The sequence below is a fragment of the Bactrocera oleae genome, chromosome 5 (genome assembly GCF_042242935.1).
Source record: "Bactrocera oleae isolate idBacOlea1 chromosome 5, idBacOlea1, whole genome shotgun sequence".
Lineage (NCBI taxonomy): Eukaryota > Metazoa > Arthropoda > Insecta > Diptera > Tephritidae > Bactrocera > Bactrocera oleae.
The window spans coordinates 70,194,733-70,218,705 of NC_091539.1; the positions used below are offsets into that span (position 1 = coordinate 70,194,733).

Sequence of the window (23,973 nt, forward strand, 5' to 3'; positions counted from 1 at the left end):
ACTTACCTATTTTAAAAATATGGCAGCACTGATCAGACTATTTTTCAGCTCATATTTTTTAACTACATTTTTTTAAGTAACTCTCACTCTATATGGGTACTTGCATATTGAAAAAAAAAATTCACGTAGTTTGCAACTCTGTTCAAAATCAAGGTCCTATACTTTCCTAAAACCCCCAATAATTTAAAATATATTGTTAAGCCTTCTCCATGAATTACAGAATTGGCACGGCCTTTAAACTCAGTCAAGTCAAGGTGGCACATAAGGGCCAAGGTCTTTCAAAAAATATATAAACCCATACCAAGTTTTTTGGCACCACCTAAACGAATATGTATGAAAGAAGGTTGATGTGTGAGCTAACGGTTTTGTAGTTGGCAACTACCCTGGTCGCTGTGACTTGTCACCATGTAGCCACATATGACAGTTTAAGTTGCGGGCTTATGCTGAATTTATAACAGTGCATATGAGTGTGTGTGTATGCGTATGTGGCATTGGTAACACGTGCGCGTCACCTAAAGACTGCGGTTGTAATTAATTAAATGAAAAATTCATGTAAGGCCATATGACGCCGTGTAGTTCGTTGCCAATACCAAACACACACACACATCCGATTCGTAAAGCGGAGAAGGCTTAGAGTTGAGCTGAAGCCAACAAGGACAGAGGGCACCCAAGCGCAAGTACCCAAGCATACAGAGGCAGAGACAGAGACAACAGTCTGTGCCAATGTTGGCTTACAACACCGACACAAACACACGAGCACACAACGATAAACGAATGCTCAAGCAAATTGCAGAGGTGTGTGCGTTGATCCTCGACATTTGGGAGCGCACTGGCAGCTGGAACGGATGTGAGCACCAAGGAGCTGGCGAAAGTGGTTATATGAATGTGACATTCAGGCAGAGTGTAGCACCTTTTACGCTTGAAACGCAGACTTGACTGACTGGCGAGCTTAAGCTGCTAGCCGCTGTTTACCGTAGTGGCACTGCTGTGGAGACGCCACTTACCATATGCCGCAACAGCTAGCGCTGTGAATGTGTTGGTGAGGGATTCCTGTTGGCCACCCTTCCACAGCAGCGAATTGCGAACCTTTTAAGCACATTAATTTTACATAGCGCTTAGAGGGTTTGTTGGGAGGCAGTGGTGTATTTAAGAGAAAATTTTATTGCAAGCTTTATATGGACTTTAAATAGAAATATACCAAGTATTGTAAATTAAATATTGTATTATTGTATTGTTATACTATCAACAATAACGCTAAAGGCATACAAATTTAAAAAAATACTTCCAAATGATAAATTAAACAGTGTTATATTTCTTTATTATATTTTTAATCTGAACAGATTGAGGTTGCTTTTAGCAGAACCGCATTAATGTCACGCCCACATAACGATTTTATACGAAATTAATTAAATAAAGAGGTTTAAATGTTTGGAAATGGTTCTGAACTTCGATAAATTTAATACAAGCATGACTAACTCAAACAAAATTTAAATCGGGTAATATTATATAATAATAATCCACCCACCTCCCATTTAAATGTTGCTAGTGCAATAATAGAAAACCCCGCTTTTCCACTATAATGAGTGCACTGAATTCCGAATGTCTCGATATATATTTATGAAAGTAAGTTACTTTGTCAAGTCTTAACATATATGTATTACACTTGACGGCTCTTTGTTCGCAGTTTCACATATATTCTTTATGCTGGCCGATTTTCGGTTATAAAAAAATGTATCACGGAGCTTATATAAATTTATCTTTTTTTTCTAGTCTTTTTTTGGACTTGTCAACTAAGATTATAGAAATTTCTGGTGACAGTATAGTTACATGATTCCCCTGGATTTGCTGATTTTCCCGCAAGGGAATGTTTACTGATAAATCATGGGTCAATGTTTCGAACACGGAGGTGAACGAAAAAAACAGTTATTAAAAAAAGTTATTGAAATATTTTTGATGTTCGGAGGAAGTGTTATTATTTGTGAATAATATTTAAGTGAAATTTTTTAGTTTCAAAAGGAGCATTTTAATAAAACTTGAGGCCTTTATTAGTTCCATGAAATGTACAGTAAAAACTGTTTGTCGACTTTTTCAGACCTATTTTTACGCAAATATTTTTATCTCCATGTCGTTTACATTTTAGATAAAAAGCTTTTGCAGATGCCTTATCTACCTTGATGCATCGTCTAATAGAAATGTCACTTTTCGTTTGCTGACAGTTGCATAAAATTGAGCACTAGTGCGATTTGTCGCAAAAAAATTAAAAGCAGAGTTAATTGCATTTGTTTCGCATGTGAGTCCATATTTCGATGCATTTCGAATGGGCCTTCACAACTTACTAAACCCTATGATGGACAAGACTTCTGCTGGTGCAATGCATAAATTAAAAAGAATTTCACATTTAGTAGAAAAAAAATGAAAGTAAAATAATTACAAAAATGTCATTTTCGATACTCGCTTTTGACATTTCTGCACACAAATGGAAAATCTAATCAAAATATTTATTAGATTATTACATATACGCCTCGTTTAACTTTGTACTAAGCAAAAATAGAGAGATTCGTAAAAAATTCGTCATTTTATTAATACACCCCAGTTTTATTTATTGTGTTTAACTGACAATATCCAATAATTAATAAAAAAAAAAACTAACAATATTGCCACATGCATTAAATTAAGATAAATTACGTCAATGTTTGGAATATATACGCCAAAAAGTATTAAAAAAAATTTATTACAAAAATGATATTCTGCCAAGTTGTCACCTGCCTTCAAATGCACGATGTTCGAAAATAAATACTAAATATTTAATGCTTTTAAGCGCTTTCAAAGGGTTTATTTTATTGTACAAATAATTAGCCAAGAGTTGCTGTTGTTTGTGGCATGAAAGAAACGTTATTTAAAAGAGCATTATTAGTAAAATGACCTTAAATGTATCCTATGGATTTGCCACGTGAAATATAATAAAGATAAAAGTTCTGAAAATCATTTTCGAAAAAAAATACTGAAAGTAAAATCTACATATCAATAAACTCAAGCAAAAAAATGTTAAGAATTTAATGGAAAACACTATTTTCACAAATCTCACGAGAGGATTAGACTGCGTTTTTACATACCGTATTTAATTACGTTATGGTGCTGTTTATTCAACTTATAAAATATATAACCGATTTTTTTTTTCAGAAATAATTTTTATGCGTAAGAATTTAACTAGTTTTTATTATTATCACTATCAGAGATAAATCAACTGTTTTGGGCATAAGTTCGAATTAAAATTATATAGACAAACAATGATTTTTTTTCAAATTGAGAAAAACGTTTCGAATCTCCACAATAAAATTGTTCTCTCGAAATATGAAAACGAGTTTAATTCTAAATTTTTAACTAGCATACTAGGAAATATTTCTTTGTGGCTTTAAAACTCGAATCGTTTACATTTGAGCTTCGTACGGATATTTCAACATTTGCCGAAATATGTTGCATAAGCATTTATAATTTTATATTTACCGAAACAAGTTGCCGAAAGCAAAAACTCGCTTTATACATATTTCAAAGCATTTTTCGGCAAGACAAATTGAAAATCAAAGCAACAACAATAAAAACAAACAGAATTCCAACCTAACAAATTCAGGAAAAATAATATTTATGAAAAAAAGAAATGAGAACAGTAGCGAAACGCATTCTCACGTCCTTGATTTCCTCTGGGATGAATGAGTGGGTGGGTATACGAGCCGCTGGCAGCGAGTACAGATATGAAAGAAAACAATTTACACATATGCAAGATAATGCGGCCTCTGCTCTCCCGTCTCACTCACTTTCGCCCACTTGAAGGCATATAAGTTTGTAAGCTCACCCGTTCGCTGTACGAAATTTCGGTGGAAAACTTAAAAGCCAAATAATTTTCGTTTGTGCTGATGAACAGTCTGCAATAAAAGTATGCGGTAACTGCGCGTCGTAACTTTCACTTAAGTGTTAGTTGCTACTTGCAGTAAGCTCTTTGAGTCTCATGTCCCCTCCCCCTCCCCCACCTCCAGCTCATACTTGTCCAATCGCACACCCGAACACAGCAATTTGAGTGATGGCCTTTAAAACGGCGGCAAGCTCCTTTGGGAAATTGTGTGGCGAACAACAAATACGCGAATGAATTTAAGGATAAGCGCAAGCTATTTCACTTACACATATGGGGTATACACGCATACATACACACATAGAGTAGAAATGCCGGCAAACTTCATATTTATTCACTTTTTGTGCGCCAAAAATTTGCATATTTTTCGTATTTCATTTGGAATGTGCCAGTAAACAAACGAATAGAAGCAAACCTGGGAAAAATATTAAATGTATGCAAAAAAGTGCGAGGTGAAAAACACTTCAAAGTGAGAATTTATAAGCCAGCATAAGCGGGCGAGGAGAAAATGTTATGTAAATATTTATTAAAAGCTTGCCAACTGGGATGGGGAAAGGTCATAATGTACATATATGGTCGTATATACCATAAATGATTTATATAAAATCTCAAATGAATTTTATATGCAATAAATGGTCTCAAGGTAATTGGTGAGAGAAATTGAAATAGGAATGAAAGCTTTGTGCGAGCTTTTTTGAGATCTTTAAGCAATTCGAAAGTTCTAAAAATCGATATACTCGTATTTATACCGCAGTGTGAAGAGCTTTAAAAATAATTTTAAATATTGGCTTTGTTTAGAACGAAAACTATTCATAAAGATAAGCAATAAAGACAAGCCGATCGAATTTCGATTAAATTTTTAAATAATGAAGGTTAGTCTAGGTCTAGTGTTTTAAAATAGTAAATAATGGCTTATATTCCAGACTGTGTTTGTTTTGTATATCCCTCTTTGCTAATGACCATTTTTGGTAAAAAAACAAATTCTAATCGCTTTCATATTAGACTCCTTATGAGTCAGTACTTCTTATCGATGATTAATCTATATTTCCATAAATTCGCTTCAATGGGTGCCACTCAGGTTGATCTTAATGATCAAATCAACAGTTTTTCCATGTATAAATCGACAGACCAAATAGAAAAATCCTATTCTAATTGCATGCGCAATACATGCAGACCAGCCTAGGTTAAATCCGGTCACATAGACTAAGTAAGCGTGAGTAGTATTTGAAGAGCGAATTCTCTCAATATTTCTTTTCTATCGTACCAGGTTTTTTTAGTGACGGCAATGGCTCAGAAAGTATCAAATCCAGCAAACTTTCACTCACGGACTAACCAGAACTCAACCATTAAGAATTTTTTTAGGAATAAATAACTGTTGGCGTCCGTAATATTTCAAAAGGCCAGGAAAAAAGGTAAGTTTCTTAGATTCTTGTTTTTTTATAAATATCAACAAAAGTTCCAAAGACTCCTGGCGCAATGTCCCAAAAACTGTATTTTCTACCTCTTTAAGAAATATCTCAATTCATTCTTTAAAATATTTAAATTATTATGCTCGTCCAAGTCCTCTAAAGCCGTGCTAACCCACTCTTCTCTTCATTTTAATAATTTGATTTTCATTTATTTTTTGCTATGTCAAACACATCAGCTTTTTTTACTTGCGTCTTCGCTTTGTCAGAGACCGCAGCGCACACCTTAACCGCATTTCACATTTCCATTTGTCGTTTAATTTGTGTGCAACTTATTTTAACAGCAACATTTACAATATTATTTTTGTTGTTGTTTATTTATGTATTTTTGTGTTTTTGCTCCATTCTTCTTGTCGGTTTGTGAAATTCTTTTGAGGATTTTTTAGTTTTCCGCAACAGCGACCACAATTGTTATGCGCCTTGTTGCAACGACAACACTGCCAGAACAACAACAACAACAATAAAAATTACGTACAGCCGGAGAGGGGACGGCGGACAGCAACAACACGAACGGATTTGCTGAATTGCGGCGAGCGGATTGTGGTGATGCACACGTTGGCTGCATGTCCTTCTGCGTTGACGTGCCACGAGCTTCCGCCCTGTTAAGCCAGCACCAACCAAAGCAGACAGGCCAACAAAGCGTAGCTGGCTGGTCAGTCATAGAGCCAAAGAAAGCGGTAGAAATGCACAGCATGGTGTTGTTGTACAACATTGTTGTCCTTGAGCTGTTGAAGCGACCACGCCCTGCTGCGCCGCGCCTTGTCCTGCCTTGCCAAGCTAGGTTGAGAGCAGCGCTGCGCTTTAGCTGCGCGTTATGTGGTTATGGTATTTTTCCGCCTCAGTCGGCTGGAAATTCCGGAAAAAATTCCTTCCACAGCCAGCCAGCCAGCCAAGCAAAAGCAAGCAATGCAAAATGGTGCAAAACAGCGCAGAGGAGTGCAAATGACAGAGACCGGCAAAAACAGCGACAAAATTTGCACAAACAAATTTACACCGAAAAGGAAACAAATGCAATTGAAATTTGGTGTCACACAATCATGCAAATACCCGCGCCCTTCGCCACTTCATGCCCCCTGCAGCAGGCAAGATATGTTGAACGCCTCAACAGCTGCACCTGCGATGGAAATGCGCATTCCGAAATGTATATGCAACCAAAAAACTTGGCTCGCAAAAAATCTAACGGTCCATGGGTGCGAGTGGGTGTATGTGCGCCATTCAGCACGACTTTTCGTACCTTCGAGGCATACATTTGCGCGCAAAAGTAATTTCTTCGTTTCTGTTATTTTGCTCGGTTTGCTGCTGCACGCTGCATGCTTACACGTTTTCTTGCACTTTTTCTCGAAAACTTTGAAAAGTTTTTTAAGTAAAATAATGAAGCAGTTTTATTTTGGCGTTTTCCACCTGAGGTGTGCGCACACAAATGTTTGACCATTAAGCTAAAGTGTAGCCTTTGTGCCACCTACAATGCCACACTTGCCACAAAGACGCTATACAGCTGAAGAATAATTGTGGTACAACAACAATACCAAATACTATAATCAAATATTCGTCTGCAATGAACAACTCAAGGAATACGGGCGTCCATTGGCAGGTGTTCAAGTTGAAATTAATTTGCTTGAGTACAAAAATTTCCGCAAACAATTGTGGCGTTTGCGAAAAAAGGTAAAGGTTTCCTTACTTAACACGTAGCTGGGTGCACACCAAACGCATACTTGTAGCACATAACTCAATTTAAATGCTAATAACACTTGACAGCCATTTGGCAAACACCCGAACAATTCAAATTTGCCGCAAAAGCAGGTGAGTGCGTGCGCGGGTGTGCGAATTCACCATTGCCCTTTAGATACCCAGTGGGAGCACATTGACTTAATCGAAGTCATCGTTGTGGGCGTCCGCTGTGCTCGACTGCCTCAAAATACTCCTCGGTAATTGGGCTGGTAATGCAAAAGGGCCAGCTTTGTATGTAACCAGGTATATCGGCGACCGGACACGCAACCGCTATGCAAAACAATGGCGCAACAAATATTATTAATTTAATCAATTATAATTAATTTAACAACGACTTGCCTTGTCTCGGTCCTTTTTGTCTCCCGGGTAGACTAGCTAAAGGATGCGTTGAAATGTGTGTTAAAGGCAACTAGCTTTTGCAACGAAGTATAATAAACTTTATATCTTAAGGTTGATTAAAAAATATTTATGTTTGAACAACAAAACGGGAATTTCAACAGTTCGAGTTTGAAAAATTGGTTAGACTTGGTTGAACGCATACGCTGAACAGTGCTTTTAACAGCGACATTTTAATGATAAGTCAAGCTACTTTTTTTAACCCTCAGCGATAAAAGTGTATGAGCTTCAAGAGATGCAAGCTACTTAATACCAATACAAATAATAAAAAAATTATAAAATGCAAACTTTTCATAATTTTACCGATGCTCACAAAACAATATCGCATTGAGAAATTCAATAAAAAAAATTTAGCAGCATATCTAATCGTGTCTTTATAACAACTCTTACTTAGTCTTAGTTCAATTCGTCAAGTGTGCCACAGGATGTGTCCATTGATAGAATCAAAAGTGGTTACGGTATTCAAGCAGACATATATTCGCCTAAATTATATACTTCTATCTGCTACGATCGTACGCGAACGATAAGCCAGTAAAATATGAATAGAAAGACACGAACCATCGAGAAGATCAACTCTGATAGCCGAATGGAACTAATATTTCAAATTACTACATGCCGGCATATAAGAAATCTAATCAAAGCGGAGCCTAGCATAAACTTCAAAGCTCACATTAAGAAACATGAAACTTCTATGAAAATGATATAGAAATATAATTAGTGCGTTCTCGACAAAACACCTTTTTCGAAACTAATAATCCAACGTATTTCATCACAAAAATCAGTAGATTGAAAATTTGGCTGTTTCAAAAGGAGATGTGAGGACTGTAACAGAGGCACATTTATACTCGTATATACACAACAGAATACTGCTAAAGAGCTCATTGACATGTACAATCATACAATAACCGTAAAGAGTGCAATAACGACGCATTATTATGACGAAAATTTACACCAAACTATTTGATTGCGCTCCACTAACAAATCGTGCTGAGAATTGTGTTCATTCTTTGCATTTCTGCTTGTGAAAGAAGAGTCTTCCTGAATCACTTCATTTTCACCGTAACGCCAACAAAATAATAATGGGTAATAATACTAATAAAAATATGAAGCCAAGCACACCAATACATACACATACTCGTACATATATTAACATGCCAACATGCATTACACACGCGCGCATACCACGAACGAATGTTGTAATGCAATTTGCGGCCATCAACTGTCATCGCAGAGCCCATAATTACTTAGGCACGGCTTGAGATACATATTTTCATGCTGCGACAATAGCGCGCACAGGTTAAACAGGTCCATGCAGCATGAGAAGAAACGCGGAGCATTGTAAAAAATGCAGCGAAAAATTATAAATACTGCACGGTAAAGAACAACAACAAAAAGTAGAAATAAAATAAACGCAAATTCTGCGCACTCATAAATACTGCAGCGGATGAAGGATGAAGGAGGGAACGTAGAGTAAATATGATAAAAACGACTTGCAGTTCAGAGCCATAAAGATGCCTAGTGCGCTAAAGCGTTTGCTAGAGCAAAGAAGTTTAAACTCGTTGAGACTGTTTTGTAGTTTTAGCGGTGTCAATTTCACGGCTTGAACAACCACGTCGGTGGAAGAGCAACGCGCTACAAGTGCATCGATTGTCTCGAATTGTGTGGGTGTGCCAGTGCATGTGTGTGTGTTTGTATGTGGCAGAAGTATGCTAAGAAGTTCAAAGCAGGAATGTTAAGCTGGATTTTTATAACCGATCAAGTCATGCGCGCACTGCAGTTAAAGTCTAAATGCGCTAAAAGGAAAAGAGCAAGTACTATTACAATGACAGCATACTTTATAAAAAAGTTGTTCACCACTTGAAAATTTCGACTTTCATAAATATCTAAGCATATTAAATTTTTTTTGTAGTTTCACAGATTTTTTTGATGACTTACAACTAAACTGGCATTAACCTAACTCTGTTACCACTTTACACTCCAAAATTGTAATGAAAATAGGTAATTTTTGTAGTAAAACTCACATATTTTCAGATTTAGTGGTCTATATTTCCAATTATTTTCATTTCACTTTATACCAATGACTTTTTAATAAGCAATTGGGTCATTCCGTGTTAAATTGACAAATAGTTGCAAGCGTACCCCACACCGTTTCGAATGAATTTTGATAGAAAGTTTTGTCTTATCATAAAACAATGTTGAGCCAAAGAAAGAAATGTTGAAAAATTTTCTCTCAAGAAAACTTGTAATGGAGTTTAATACTAAACTCCGAAATAGAGACTGAACAGAATTCCTGGCCGAGTTTAATTTACGAGCGCTTATCTTTACTCGTACCTTATCCGAACAACGATGATACAACTGATTAATCTAATGCCGAGACTTTTATAAAAAAAAAAGAGATCCATAAAATCTACATAAAACGATTACTTTATATATCGTATTTATCTCGGAGTAATATTATCGGCTAAGGCTTTATAAAAAAGTACCAAAGTTAAAATATGCAAAATTTAGCTTTTAAGTGCAAGCCTAGAATATTGAATTGTTGAACTCTTGATACACTTGTATACTCTTAAACTCTTAAAGTTTAACATAAGACATCAAACCCAGAAACACTTCTGCGAAATATCTAAAGCTCTAGGTATAACAGACTTACAGACAGTACAAAGTAATTAAATTAATGGATTTGTTATATGATTACCTTCCTATAAAATTGCATTATGTAATTTCTGACAAAGAAAATGAATTGCTAATATTAAAATATGTGTACAGTGGTGCGAAAAATGAAGTACAGGTTAATCAGAAATAAGGAGCTGAGTGATGAGCTCTTAACCTTAGTATATGGTAGATGAGTAAAATTGTAATAGCCGAAATATCTCCAACGATCAACGGCACTCGAATGAGGATTCTTAGTTTCTCAGAACCGCAACTTTAAACTCCCTCAAAGGAAGGTCACAGTACACTGTCCGATTTTACAAAAGGATCATCATAAAAGTTCCTAAAATACGACAATATACGACTGTACATATAAAGTTCACTGAACGTGGTGAGGTAGAAATAGGCTCCCAACGAGAAAGAGTCAACAGACTTCGCAACTCTCAATGCGGATAACATTTTGATAGTTCCTTGCATATGCAAAGCAAATTCTGAGTATCACCTCTGTCATTTATTATTTTGAAAAATATGCATTTTAAACCTTTTCGAAAATATGTATTTTCAACCAATGTCATACTTTTCCGCGGCACTGTGTGCATTTCGAGTCAAAGGAACAAAGTGCTTTAAAATGAAGTGAGCTAATTTCAATTGCTGTGGGTGTGGCATGCAAATGTGCAACGGAGATGTCGATCTAATCTATTTTACGCAATTTAGTGGCTCATAAAGCCTCATTAACAAATGGACAATGCAACGCACTCACGCACATAAACAAACACACAAGGCAGCGATTGCGAAAAGCAACAACAACATAGCCACCCCACCCAAACTATCAACCAAACGAGTGAGCATGTAGACAAGACGCTCACTGTTGGGGCGGTCTATGCTTTGTGTTGGCCACTCAGTGGGGCAGGGTCGGCAGCAAACTCCAGCAACATGAGTTTTCATGTTAATATGTGTACAAATTAAGGATAATAATTGCCAGTACAAGCAAGCGCATACAAGCAAAACTGCATGGAGATGGGTTTGTAGTGGTGTCAGGCACCCACTACATACATGTACAAATGTGGATAAATCCGTGTGAGAGTACATTCGTTGCATAACTCACACCGGCAGCCTGAGAATGTCTTCTAATACCAAAAGGTCAACATGCATTTCTACACACAAGCATATACCATTACATGTATGTATTTGTTTGAATATATGTACATATATTAAAATGCCTCGGGATACATGGCGTCATTCATGGGCGGCCACCCACTCTCCCAAGCCCGCAACCACCGTCGTCGGTCTTTCGGTCAAGTGCAAAGCCCGCATTAGTAGCCGCAAAATGCTGGACAAAGCAAATCTGCATGCGGTTGCGTAACCATTGCAAAGATAAATGGGCTCCACAAACTTTGACCAACAACACTGTCAGCGCTATTATCATTAAATAGTAGTGTCGGCGCTGTTGGAGTGTGAATTCGAAAAGTCAAGTCAATCAATACTCGACTCGACTCGCCATCAGTCAATGCGATATGATTTCGGTGGTGTGACCACTGCATGCTGGAAAGATGGAAAGATAAGCAAATTACATAATAATAATTTAACAGCAATTCCGTTACACCTGCCAAAGCTTTGTAGAGTGCACAGAATTAAAGTTGACTTACACCTTCTATTCTATTGTGCTGCAAGTAGGGTGGACAAAGTATATTAAATTCATATTTTTATTCGATGATTTATTTTCAAAAACGATCCTCCATGGATGGATAGGCCATTAACCGAAGAATTAAAAAATTAAAAGAGCACAGCCTTACTGAAAACAAGTGGCGAACACTACCATTAAAAAACTAAAGGTCAATAAATCATAAATATTCAGCCCAAAAAATGATGGTCTCTCTTCGTAAAACCTGAAAACGAGCAAAACTTTTGTATTTCGAGTTTGAGGGTGGCAACCATACGTAAAAGTCATTTCTTCTAAACCCCACTTAATTTAATGCTTATATTTTTATAATTCGTTTATATTATCAAGTTTTTTAAGTTAAAATTTTAAAAAGGTGGCAATCCATCAATTTTCAACTGTAAAATTTCTAAAAACATATCTCTTTGCTACCTATTATTTATAGTGTGCCTTTATATCGAATTATATATATATAATTAAAAAGTATTCCTTTTAAATGATATCTCCATAAAACCAATTTTTATTTGAATAAATTTAATAAATTTAAATTTTACACAAATAGTTCTCTTTGGTTTCCGCAATTGCTTTTTTATTTCTTCCTATCTCTTGGAATGCTGTCCGCGTAGTTGTCTGCCAGAGTGGTCTGCACCCAATCGATCAGCTCTGAGACGCGTGTGTAAACACCGGGCTTATTAGGACGCGCACAGCCAACACCCCACGACACGATGCCCACAAGTTTCTCGTCCACCACCAGCGGACCACCCGAGTCCATTTGACAGGCATCAATTCCACCTTTATCATAGCCAGCGCAGATCATGCGATCAGTTATGGATCCTTCCATCTGCTCATTGCACACAGTCTGATTAACAATCGGAACACGAGCGTACCGCAAAACGTAAGAACCTGGCCCATAAGCGGACTTGTAACCCCAACCGGCCACCAAAGCGATATCCTCATCCAACACTAACTCGCCAGCAGCGGGCAAAGCGATTGGCTGTATGCGTACACTGAAAATGAGCGGATTAGCTAGACGAACCAAACCGATATCGTAGTCCATAGTCTCCATACTGAAGCGCCGATCATAATGTATCGCAACAACGTTAATCAACATGCCCTCGTGTGAGGAACGGGTCTTTGCGCCGGCATGAATTTGTAAGTCGCTAGCTTCGCTGGCCACCAGGCAATGCGCTGCGGTGAGTACGGTGTATCCATTAATTATCGAACCGCCACAAATGTGGAAGCTGAACGACCTCAGTGAGACGATGTACGGTATGTTAATATCAACTGCCGACGAACCACCCACAATGCGACTGAACGAAGCGCCCGAAAATATGCTGGCCGCTTGGGTCCATGACAGCGCGCTGAAAGCAATCGCCGCGAGCAGTTGCAAGCGTAGGTTCAACATTGCAAAGTTTTAAGGATTTTCTAAAAGATTTTATAGAGCTGCACCTGCGTCAAAATTCACCGCGAGTTCTAAAACGTTACTTTTGAGCTGACTCGCGGAAATCGTGGGAACTTGTGTCTGTGTCGGAAGTTATCTTGCTCCATTTGTACGAACTTGACACTGGGTGCAGCGAGACATTGGTTTCAGAGTTGTCTGATAAGCGACCGTTAACACAATTGATGAGCGCGAACATCAATTTGTAATTAGGCAAATTCACCTTATCAGAGTTCTTGGCGATAGCACTTTTTGTTTTTAAACAGTGAAGTCTAAATTTTAATTACCTGAACTGGTGTGAAAATTCTATTAGTCGTAAACAATGTTGCTTATGCTGTAATTCGATTATGAGTTATAGAGCGCCAGAGCTCAAAAAGTCCTCAATAACAATTAACGCTAGTCCCTTGATTATTATATAAAAGCGGTTTACATAAAAACCAGAAGGTACGAAGAAAATAAAGCAATATATTTATAATAACATTCCGAGAAGAGCACATTAGGATATTATTCAAAGTCAGTTAACCGAAGAGAAATTTAATAGTTTGTTTTAGCCTTATATTGCTTTAACATTTGATCAAGCCTACCTATAATTGTCAATACTACAGTAGAAGTGAAAAGCATACGCAGCAAAGCTACATAGAGTAACGATTGTTAAAAGTATAAAACAAAATACAATAGATAACTATTCAGAGAGAAAATAGGAATTACTTAAACTAACAGAAATGTTAAAAAGATAAAATATATTTTCTGCAACCACTTCAGGCAAGAAAGCAAGCTATTCCACATTTTCAAAAAAGATCTAGATACAACTCTCAGGTTCACTGCCTACATTTTTATACATAACCGGACTTTTTGGATGGATCTTAAAATAAAATTATTAAAAATTTTCGAGTGCAACATTGTGGTACTTAAGGGCAATTTCACGAAAAGAAGTTGTTCCATTAAGGAACTACAGATTTAAAGAGTACTTAAAGTCAAAGAAATTCCGAAAAAAGGAATGTATTGTATGATCATAGCTCGATTGAACAGATCGTAAGAAATTTCCTCGGTGCATTTTCTGAACACGTTCTAAGGTTTGTACAAATTATAGTCATTTCATCATGAGTAGCGGGATTTTTAAGTAGTTAGTCTGTAGTCTATAGTAAATATATAGATTTCTGAACATTTCTTCGATGCTGGCAACGCTAGCTTTCTTCTAAAGAAAGAATGTAAACGGACTGCTGAAGTACTAAATAAGTTCACACCTCTGAAGGTCAAGAATTGTGAGTCACACGTTAGTATTTTAACCATTAAAGGGAATTTTATCAGTGTTTACTCAAAGAAATTCCAATAATATATTATTATCTTATATTTACGCATAAACACTACCCAGAAATAAGAAACCGTTGCAATTTTTACCAAGAGTCGAAGTAATTTGTTAAATTACTTATGTCCAAATCGGCTGGGACCGTTATCGCGGGCGGTTCGCTTGTACACTCGTAGGTAAATTACTTGTAATATTTGTAACATATATTTTGAAACAAAGAAATAAAAAAAAATTAAATAAATATAAAAACAAATTTTAAAAATATGTAAATATCAGCCATTTTCGCCAATTCATAAATATGCGTGCATTTAAATCGTTAAATCGTAAATACGACATTCAATAAATAGAGAGAACATGTGTAATATCAATTTTCATTAAACAAAAAGCGCAATTTTTTCCTCATTTCATTAATGAGCAAAACAATTATTTGGAGCGAATATTAAACGCATGCTGGCACAAAAAAAAATCGAAAAACTTAAATAGCGACAAAAGATTATTTACATTTTATTGCAATAATAAGGAGGAAACCGCTGCACAAACACACACGCACCCACTTCGATATTAACCACAAAATAAAGCCACAAAAAGTTTCGCGCTCACAAAAAAAAGAGACTCGAGGTCGAATAATGATGGCGGAAAAAGTGCAATCGAAAATGCTTGAACCGTAAATTGCGAAATACTGATATTCATAAAATATTAATTGACCCAGTGCTGCCACTTAACAAATTCACACACACACACAAATCCATAAATGCATGAAGGTATAAGTGTGTTCGTGTATGCAAATTAGTAATCAATGCTCGCGCATATTTGCTGCATAATTGCCCACATTCACTGCATTACCGCCAAACACACACACGCACATCTGCGCATAGCGAACTTGTGTAGTTATGCTATGTCTTTTGGCGCAGTCGCATGCATGACAGCGCTGGGACTCGGATTAATGCTGATTAAAATGTGCAGCGCATGGACGGACAAAACAATTGGCGCACCAGCGTGAGTTGATTAGGCGAGTAATTGCCAATGTACAAACCAATATACATATGTACGTGTGTGTGTACTGGTGATGGCTTTAAGTGTATGCGGGAATGACAATCGTTATGCCAACGATGATTTGGAATGCTCGTATAATTATCGCTATTGCAAGTGTTGAGTTGCATGTGAACGCTATATATATATATAATATATATACAATTATGCATATACATATATGTATATATATAATATATAATATATATACAATTATAATTAAATATATTTATATGTATACATGTATTTAGTAATAGTTATTTTTGAGCAGAAATTTCAAAAAAATATGCAATTCCTAATGGATCTACGCTAATTAACGCCAGCTTCAAAAATACCAATCAATTGCGAGCTTTTACTATGTCTAAACCTCAAACGCGATCAAACGCGAGAGTCTCCAACATATATTTAGTTATGTATATACAGATATTTCTAAAAAGCTTACTATAAAATTTTTTATAACTGAGCATTACATTCTGTTTTAAACTTACTTGGGTTGCTTGAATGAGGCTATCAAACTCTCCAGGATCCAAAATTATATAAAAGTACCAAAAAATTTTATTAAGAATATCTGTTTGTGCATCAACTGCTTGTCTGTTTCTCTAAAATTACTTTATCAAATTATTAGCATAACTTTTCGCAAAAGTACCATCGATAGATATAGCTGAATATAGTGGGAAGCACGTATTTTATTATTTCATATATTTCACCAATTTACTTTAATAAAAAATGCAAGTGGGTGGCAACCCCTTAACAAATAAATATACGGTCAATCGTAAAACTCATAAGGCTGATGCTCATATAGTAATAAATCGCTTGTGCTATCAATTTTATTGTAACAGGTGGCAACTGTTCCAAAAACTTGTCTCAACTAAAGGATTTCTCGAACCTCTTAGACAATTTGAACATCTGCAAATTATTAACAAAAAAATGTCAACATAAATCTTTGCTAAATCTACTTACATAGTGTTGATTATTTCTACAATGCGGGGCAGGCTATTAACATTTCTTCTCGTTAAACGATCCAAACGTTGCACTTCTAATATTTGATTTTACTTTTTCATAATAGCTAATTAATACAGTGCATTCTGGCATTAATACAGTTATATCCGTATCGTGCTATAGGTTAAATCCATCTAGACTGGTCCAATGAAAAAAAACTCTCCAATAATCTTTTGAGAATTAGAGGTTAACGCACTATGAAAAATATAATACCTTAGTCACGTACTCGTATCGGTTATTTACGTTAATGGCGCTTAAAGGTAACGTAGGTTTCGGAACTATTTCCAAATAGGTAATTATTTTCATTTCAGCATACTTTATTTTCTACTCATTACTTTATAATTTTTATACATTTCAAAACTATTAAGCACTAAAATTTTTATATAATTCAACACTAAATTTTTTAATTGTTGACATGTCGAGAAAAATTAAATTCACCACACGAAATTCCTTACTTGCTCGGGTTGTAAGTTATAAATTAAATAACTCAGGAGTACATAAATTTAGATTTCTCCTAATAATTTCCCCGTGTTGCACACAAACATTTTTTAACAAGTATCTACTACCATGAATACTAGGATGAGCCATAAACTAAACTATCGAATTTATGAGATAAAATTAATTAAAATAAGAAAAAACGTTAACTTCGGTGTAACCCCCGAATACCCTTCACAAATGCAAAAAGTTCCTTAGAAGAACTTGCTTTCGATTGATCAGTTTGTATAGCAGCAGTTATCTGATCTGAACAATTTCTTCAGAGATTGTATTATTGCACTAATCCTTGCCAAATTTCGTGAAGATATCTCCTCAAATGAAAGAGTTTTCCATGCTGCACTTGATTCCGATCCTTCAGTTTGTGTGGCAGCTGTAGCTTTTTGGGAAGAAGGACTAGTTCGCGCATATACAGACAGACAGACGGACATGGCGAAATCGACTCAGCTCGTCTCGCTGACCATTTAGATATATATATTATATGGTTTCTTCGATGTTTCCTTCTGGGTGTTACAAACATCGTGGCAAACTTAATACAGCCTGTTCAGGGTATAAATATCCTTCCTAGGCATAATTTTTAGCTAAAGTTTAAAAGTAAATAATATGAATAACACGTAAAACATAATTTTTCAATAAAAATTCCATAACTTTAAACAGATTAGAAAACATTTTCTTAAATTCTTGTAGACCATAAAATTTTCTAAAAACTCTACCTCAGTTGTCAATTCAAATGTTCGTATATTTAGAAGTTTGAAATTTGAAAAGAAATATTAACTATATAAAAAAAGACAAGACGAAATTGATGAAAACAAAATTATATTATGGAAAAGAACACTTGACGCGACAATGATTTGTTCAAAAGATATCAGTGACTCTGTCACAAAAACCGTAAGAATTTTTCCAGCTACTGGATTTACCGGGCTTCTTTAATATTGAACCGGAACATTAGACGATAATGGAAATATAAGAACTTTTTTTGACAAATATATGTTATATACGATATTTTTTAGCTTTTTTATATTATTTGAAGCTGAGATTTTTTGTTATATAAGCACACTTTTAATCAAGCACCTCTGAAACTAGCTTTTCAAAGCTTTACATATATTTTTACACACACATTTTTCAATTAAAAAAACCATACTAGGAAATTTTATGCGCTACAAGAATCAGCGATGTACAAAAATGGTTCAAGAGTTATGGTATTTTGAATGAAATCTTTAAAATTAAACTAAAGATACTGACTCACAGGGATATTCCTTTCTCAGCATATAGTTAATTTTAACCCATAAACTCGTTAGTTAGTTAGTTGGCCCACCCTAATGATTACCTTTGATGAACATTTCCTCCAGCTGAACTGCCTAATAGATATTTATTTATATATGTCGCATATACATGTGTATGTATGTGTACTTTTACTACACCTAATATATGAGTTTGATAAGCCTGCATAGTTGCGAAGAAGGTTAAAATGGTCTCTTTAGTTATGCAAATATTGATTGCATGCTTTCGCACAAGTCTACAAGCAAACATAAGTAGCATGCATACCGTTATGGTATATGTATATGTATACATATATAAGTGCGTATGTATGTTTCTATGCCTAACATACGCCAGTGTTGTGCTAGCCTGCCTGTGCATTGGTTGTGTGCCCTATTTAAATATTGATAAAACATTCAATTCCCATTTCGATTTTCAATTGACTTACAACAACAAAATAGTACAACAATAAAATTTGCACATCAAAAACTAAATAACATTGCATAGAAGAGCCGAGTATGATGGATGTGTTGAATAGTATGTATATGTACAAGTATGTATGTATGTGCAAGGTGTGCCAGAATTTACTCTCGCTATTTAGTTTAGTAATTGTTGTAAAAACAAAAATGCATTTAGTATAATTTCCCTGTAAATGCACACAATTCAGTGCATTATTAGCCCACATAAAAAGCAACAACTACAGTGCAACTGATAAGCACACACACTCACGTACATGCGCTTACTTAATCGCCTTGTACCATAAGCATCTGATTACCCCACTATCCCCCGTGGCTTAGTTTACTAAAGCGTTCGGGTCGACAGTGAAAAATACACCCATTTATGGCATTTATTTATGGAAATGTAAATATTATTTTGTGGCAGCACATCAAAGGCAACCCTGGTCGTGGGGGTTTAACGTAAATGATATGGATAACTTAAAAATATAGTATGCATGTGCCGTTGTATGCAAATAATGCCCCTGAGTAGCACAATTCCAGCTAAGGCCCACCCACCAACACAGCGGCGCGCGCTTAAAGGCGTAGAGAGTGTGAGTAAGTGATTGGCAAAGCGCGCGCTTCCGAACTCGGGCGTTCGGAGTGCTGCCGGATGGCTTGGTCGGTAGGTAATAGTTTATTAAGTCAACAAGGTTGTGCACAATTTAGTTGTATTGATAGTTTGTTTGATTTGTATCTGTGTGTCGTATTTATTTATGTATCAACTGTGTATTTATTTTCTAGCATACATGTGCAACAACTGCACTCACACATGGACACTGTGAGCCTTTGAGCTTTGTTTGCATGGATATGTGTATGCATATTTCCACTGGATTTCCGCTGCTCAAATGTTATTGATGTGGGTGACGGGTGGCAAAGTGGTAGAGGTATATGCATGTGTGGGTGGTTCATGTGCAACTACAAAGTGATTTATTTATTTAAGGCTAAAGTGATTGAAAATTGATCCGCCGAGGGACATTCAACATAAACATACTCCAGCTCCCATGTGTCGCCAAACCGTGTTGCATGTGCAACACCCATAATGCATGATACTTGTATGGCTATATGTAAACATGTGTACTTATCTGTAGAGCTACATATATATTCTTAAGCTAATATAATAAGCATTAGGTTTGGTTATGAAGGAGATGAACACTCATAACAACTTACCTATTTCTAACTCTTTTAGCTCTTCTATTCAATAGAGAGTATTTTTAATTCACATAAAATGGAGTTTAAGTAATAACTGCTCTTTTATAAAACGTCACTTTCGCGCCTGTTGTAAGCGGTAAATGTCTACATAAACAAAAGTAATAAAAGTATTTTGGGTAAGAATCGGGTAAAGACAGAAGTAATAAAATGAGCTAAGATTACGGTAAATTTAGAAATATATAGCTATAAATAAATGTGTACAGACACAAAAAAATAAATTCATCACTCCATAATTTTGTCCATCCAAACTCATCTTACCTAAACTCACCATATTTACCTCACCATTTCAAAAATCAGGCTGCACTTGAAATACCCTTGTCTAAATTCACCATATTTAATTTACCACAGATGAGTTCATCATTCACCAAGTTATACCGGTCTCTTGGAAGCTGCTAGTCTGGCCAAATTGCAATTATTATGGAAATTGTTTCTTTTACTACAGACATTTAAGTATTAAGCGAAGTAAGACGTGACTTTATTTGATTCATGTCCCGTCCAAGGTATATTAAAATTGTTTGATACATTATCTCTTAAAAAGAATTCTTACTATATTTAAAAATCAGGCCTTCATATGATGATACTCTTTAGCCAATCATCTATTGTACAATCGAATATCAAGTACTAATTCGACAACTTCTAGATATTTTAGCAAGAAATAATATTGCTTGTTTTGAGGATGGTATAACGATATGGACCCGATTTCTACTCCGCTCAGGGCCCAATGCTATTTTTAACAAATATTGAAGTTATTCCTTACATCAGTATTTTACAGTTAAATATCTTATATTTTAGAGAAAGCTCTCAATGCCAAAATACCAAGGTACTCAAGCTTTTTACCGAGGAAAACAATTATGAAAGATGAAGACCATTTGTAAGTAATTCAAATATGAACACCTTCAACTTTTGTAAATCCAATTATATTATTGCCAAGAATTAAAAATATAGGGCACTAATACAGAAATGGATAATGAGTTTCACTCTTTTGCATTTAATTCACTTTTCAAGCGGACGTAATAACCCGCAAGAGCGGTAAGGTATATTTACATCGAAGGCTGAAGCATCAGGAATTGGCACCCTGCCAGCCTTCACAGAAGAGCAAACCGCTATTTTTAATCAAATGTACTTTGTATATACATATATATATATTTATAGGAGAGGTAGCGAAAAGCTTAGCGGAGGAAGTAGCCAGCTGTATAACTCGAGGAAAGGCGCTTATAAGCAAGAAATGGAAAAAATGCAATATGAGCCAAATGAGCCGATCGATAAGGGCTAAAGGTAGACAACAATGCTCATCAATACATACATAGAAACACAGTAATCAGAGCATTAAATAAATATATACACACAGATATATAGTGCAATCTGGAAAACAAGATACCAATACTCAGCAAATGCGCTAACATTTAAAGAGGCTCTTCTAACCGTATGCGCCGCGAAGGGTGTGGGAAGCGAAATGCAGAAAGAAGTAAAGAGATAAAATCATGCTTAGCGCAAAACTGGGACAATACTGTGGCAGCGATAAACACGTGACGATCAACTATTTACCGATATATATGTATGTATATACTACAGTTGAATGTACTGCATTAGGAGCACTCGTAATGGCGGTGTTACTTAACAATAGCGTCGAGAATTCCATCAGTAGCGGCAACAGCAGCTGCCGCGGTGCTATTGCAATGAAACTATTCGAGTTTTCAATTTCAATTTCAATTTCGCTTTCCGAACACCTCCACCAGCGCACCACAAGGCACCACCGACGCACACCCACACTGCTGCCTTCCTAAGCGCGCTGTTATCTGATTGTAGTTTAGTGCGGCAGCAGCAGCTTTGAACTACTTTTACGTGTGTTTTGCTGTCGTACTTGATTTCACAACATCCTTGCAACACACTTATAGCCATAAGGTTCGAATCGTCCTTCAGCACCCGTCCATATGTTCGCTACTTGTGCATATGTGATGGTTTGGGCGAGCATTTACTTATATAATACAAGTATAAGTAATTTAAGCATGTATTTGTAAAAATCTTCCTAGAAACACTGGCACATGAACACTGCGCTGCAATTCAATCTCATAATGAGCAGCACAATTAGCAGAGTATTAAGGAGGAAAATCCTTTGCTTAGTGAAATTGACTTTGCTTGTTATCCCTTTTTCTTTGTGGAAAGAAATTTATTTTTTCTAGCATATCTTGCTATTAAATTCGATTTGTGTGCCAAAAGCAACAACAAGTAGACAGAGCAATAAGAACTGCGTCAGTTGGTACTCGTAGAGAGCTTAGCAGGACCAAAAGCAAAAAACTGATACAAAAAATATTGTAGATGTGTAAATATGCCATAGATTTCGTATACTTGCTCAATATATAACTATCTTTGGAATTTATGTATATAGACCCATACAAACATGGGTATACACATACTGATATTTGTGAATGTATTAGCATAAACTCTGACGATTTGCACAATAAAGAAAATTGGTGAAGTAAATTGAATATCGATTTCTGATTATTTTTACCAGCTCTTTAATTATTGACGTAGAAAAACTGCTGTTGAGATATTCTATATTACAATAAAGAGAACTTTTGTCACAAAGTCCAAAAAATTAGTGAGCATGTGGCATTTGAAATTGATTGAACTGAGTCTATGGGGTCAGTTACCATCAACGGCGAGCCGAATATTTACAAATAAAGGTATATATACATATGTACAGTATATACAGTTTTATTATATGTGTACATGGATTATTAGGCATACATGCCATACATTTACAATATACTGAAGCAAAAGGTATTTGCTAAATGAAAATATTCTGAGTTATTTCTCTCTTTTTCCATATACAACTTTTAATCCGCCTTGCAGACTGGATTTAACAAGGAACCTTTTGCTTTATGTAATTAACCGTACTGCTTAGCATTCAACCCATCCGAAAAAAAATGTATTTAATGTGAAATATTTTTTCAGCTTTAGTTTCAACCACGGAGTTTTCGGTAATGATCTACGAACGGATTTTTGAAAACCAAACTGGTTCGGCTGGGTCTAATCGAACAAAAGACTTTACGCGAAACTTTAAATGCGTTTTTCTTAGACCAGACTTTTGCAATAACGTAGGTATCGGTTTTTCGAGTTCTACTGGACCGATTTACCTGAGATTTTGAGAGAAACTTCTTTATAGACCTCTCTCAAGTATGAACTAGTCTCATTCTGAAATTTTAATTTTTACTATTTAAAAAAAATACGAGAAAATAAAAAATTATGGTAAAAAAAAATGTTTGTTTTTTCAAACAGTCGCCATTTTGTCAAAATATTTTTTTTTTACTTATCGCTAGTTCACACAATTGCGATATTATTGCAGATTGATCATCTGTTTTTTCATTTCAGATGACTAGAAGGGCTGAAATCATGGGTAAGCTCATATGCCAATTTTTTGAGACCCCCCATTCTAACAGCTGGCAATTTTTTAAATTTTTTTTTTTTTCGCCCCATTTCCCCGTCTTTAAGTTAGTTTTAGAAAAGATGTTTTTTGTTCTGAATTATATTTAAATGCAAACGAAAGCAGTAAAAAGAGGGTGTGCAAACGTTTAAATACTTTACCGACAAATACTTAAAGAAGCTCTCCAAAAAATACATCATCAACTACTTTATAAACGTTTGTAAAAACTAAAATTATCGCTACGCACTTTCAGCAGCAGCCGCTAGAAGAGCGCGTTATTTTATTTTGCGAAGGATTATGAAATTTTCGTCCCTCTTCGTGGGATGAACTACAATATTTCATACCAATTATGTGCTTTAAGAAATACATGCAGAATTCGTAGCACTAACTCCAAATTCGGAGCGCTAAGACCATAATACAACGCAACTCTAATTATTCATAATCATGTATAATTAAAGCGGTAATCATGTGGAACTTTAACATAATATGTAAAATTTATTTTCAATTTGCGCCAGCGCTTTT

The 23,973-nt window shown here is 35.7% G+C and overlaps 1 protein-coding gene and 1 long non-coding RNA gene across 3 annotated transcripts; one reads left to right on the top strand and one right to left on the bottom strand.

Moving 5' to 3' along the window:
• Nucleotides 1–12,290: 12,290 nt before the first annotated feature.
• LOC106627082 (trypsin-4) lies at nt 12,291–13,337 on the bottom strand. The gene has a single exon (XM_014247080.3). It carries the CDS (start codon nt 13,203–13,205, stop codon nt 12,390–12,392), a length of 816 nt encoding a protein of 271 aa, XP_014102555.2. The 5' UTR covers nt 13,206–13,337; the 3' UTR covers nt 12,291–12,389.
• A 782-nt stretch (nt 13,338–14,119) lies between these two features.
• On the top strand, nt 14,120–22,513 carry LOC118681315 (uncharacterized). 2 transcript variants are annotated; one of them, XR_011396580.1, is made up of 3 exons: nt 14,120–14,720; nt 20,376–20,527; nt 20,591–22,513. It is a non-coding gene; the product is annotated as an uncharacterized lncRNA (long non-coding RNA). The 2 variants fall into 2 exon arrangements; XR_004977033.2 differs by lacking the exons at nt 20,376–20,527; nt 20,591–22,513 and adding exons at nt 19,560–19,702; nt 19,759–20,340 and having other exon boundaries at nt 14,131–14,720.
• The last annotated feature ends 1,460 nt before the right edge of the window (nt 22,514–23,973 follow it).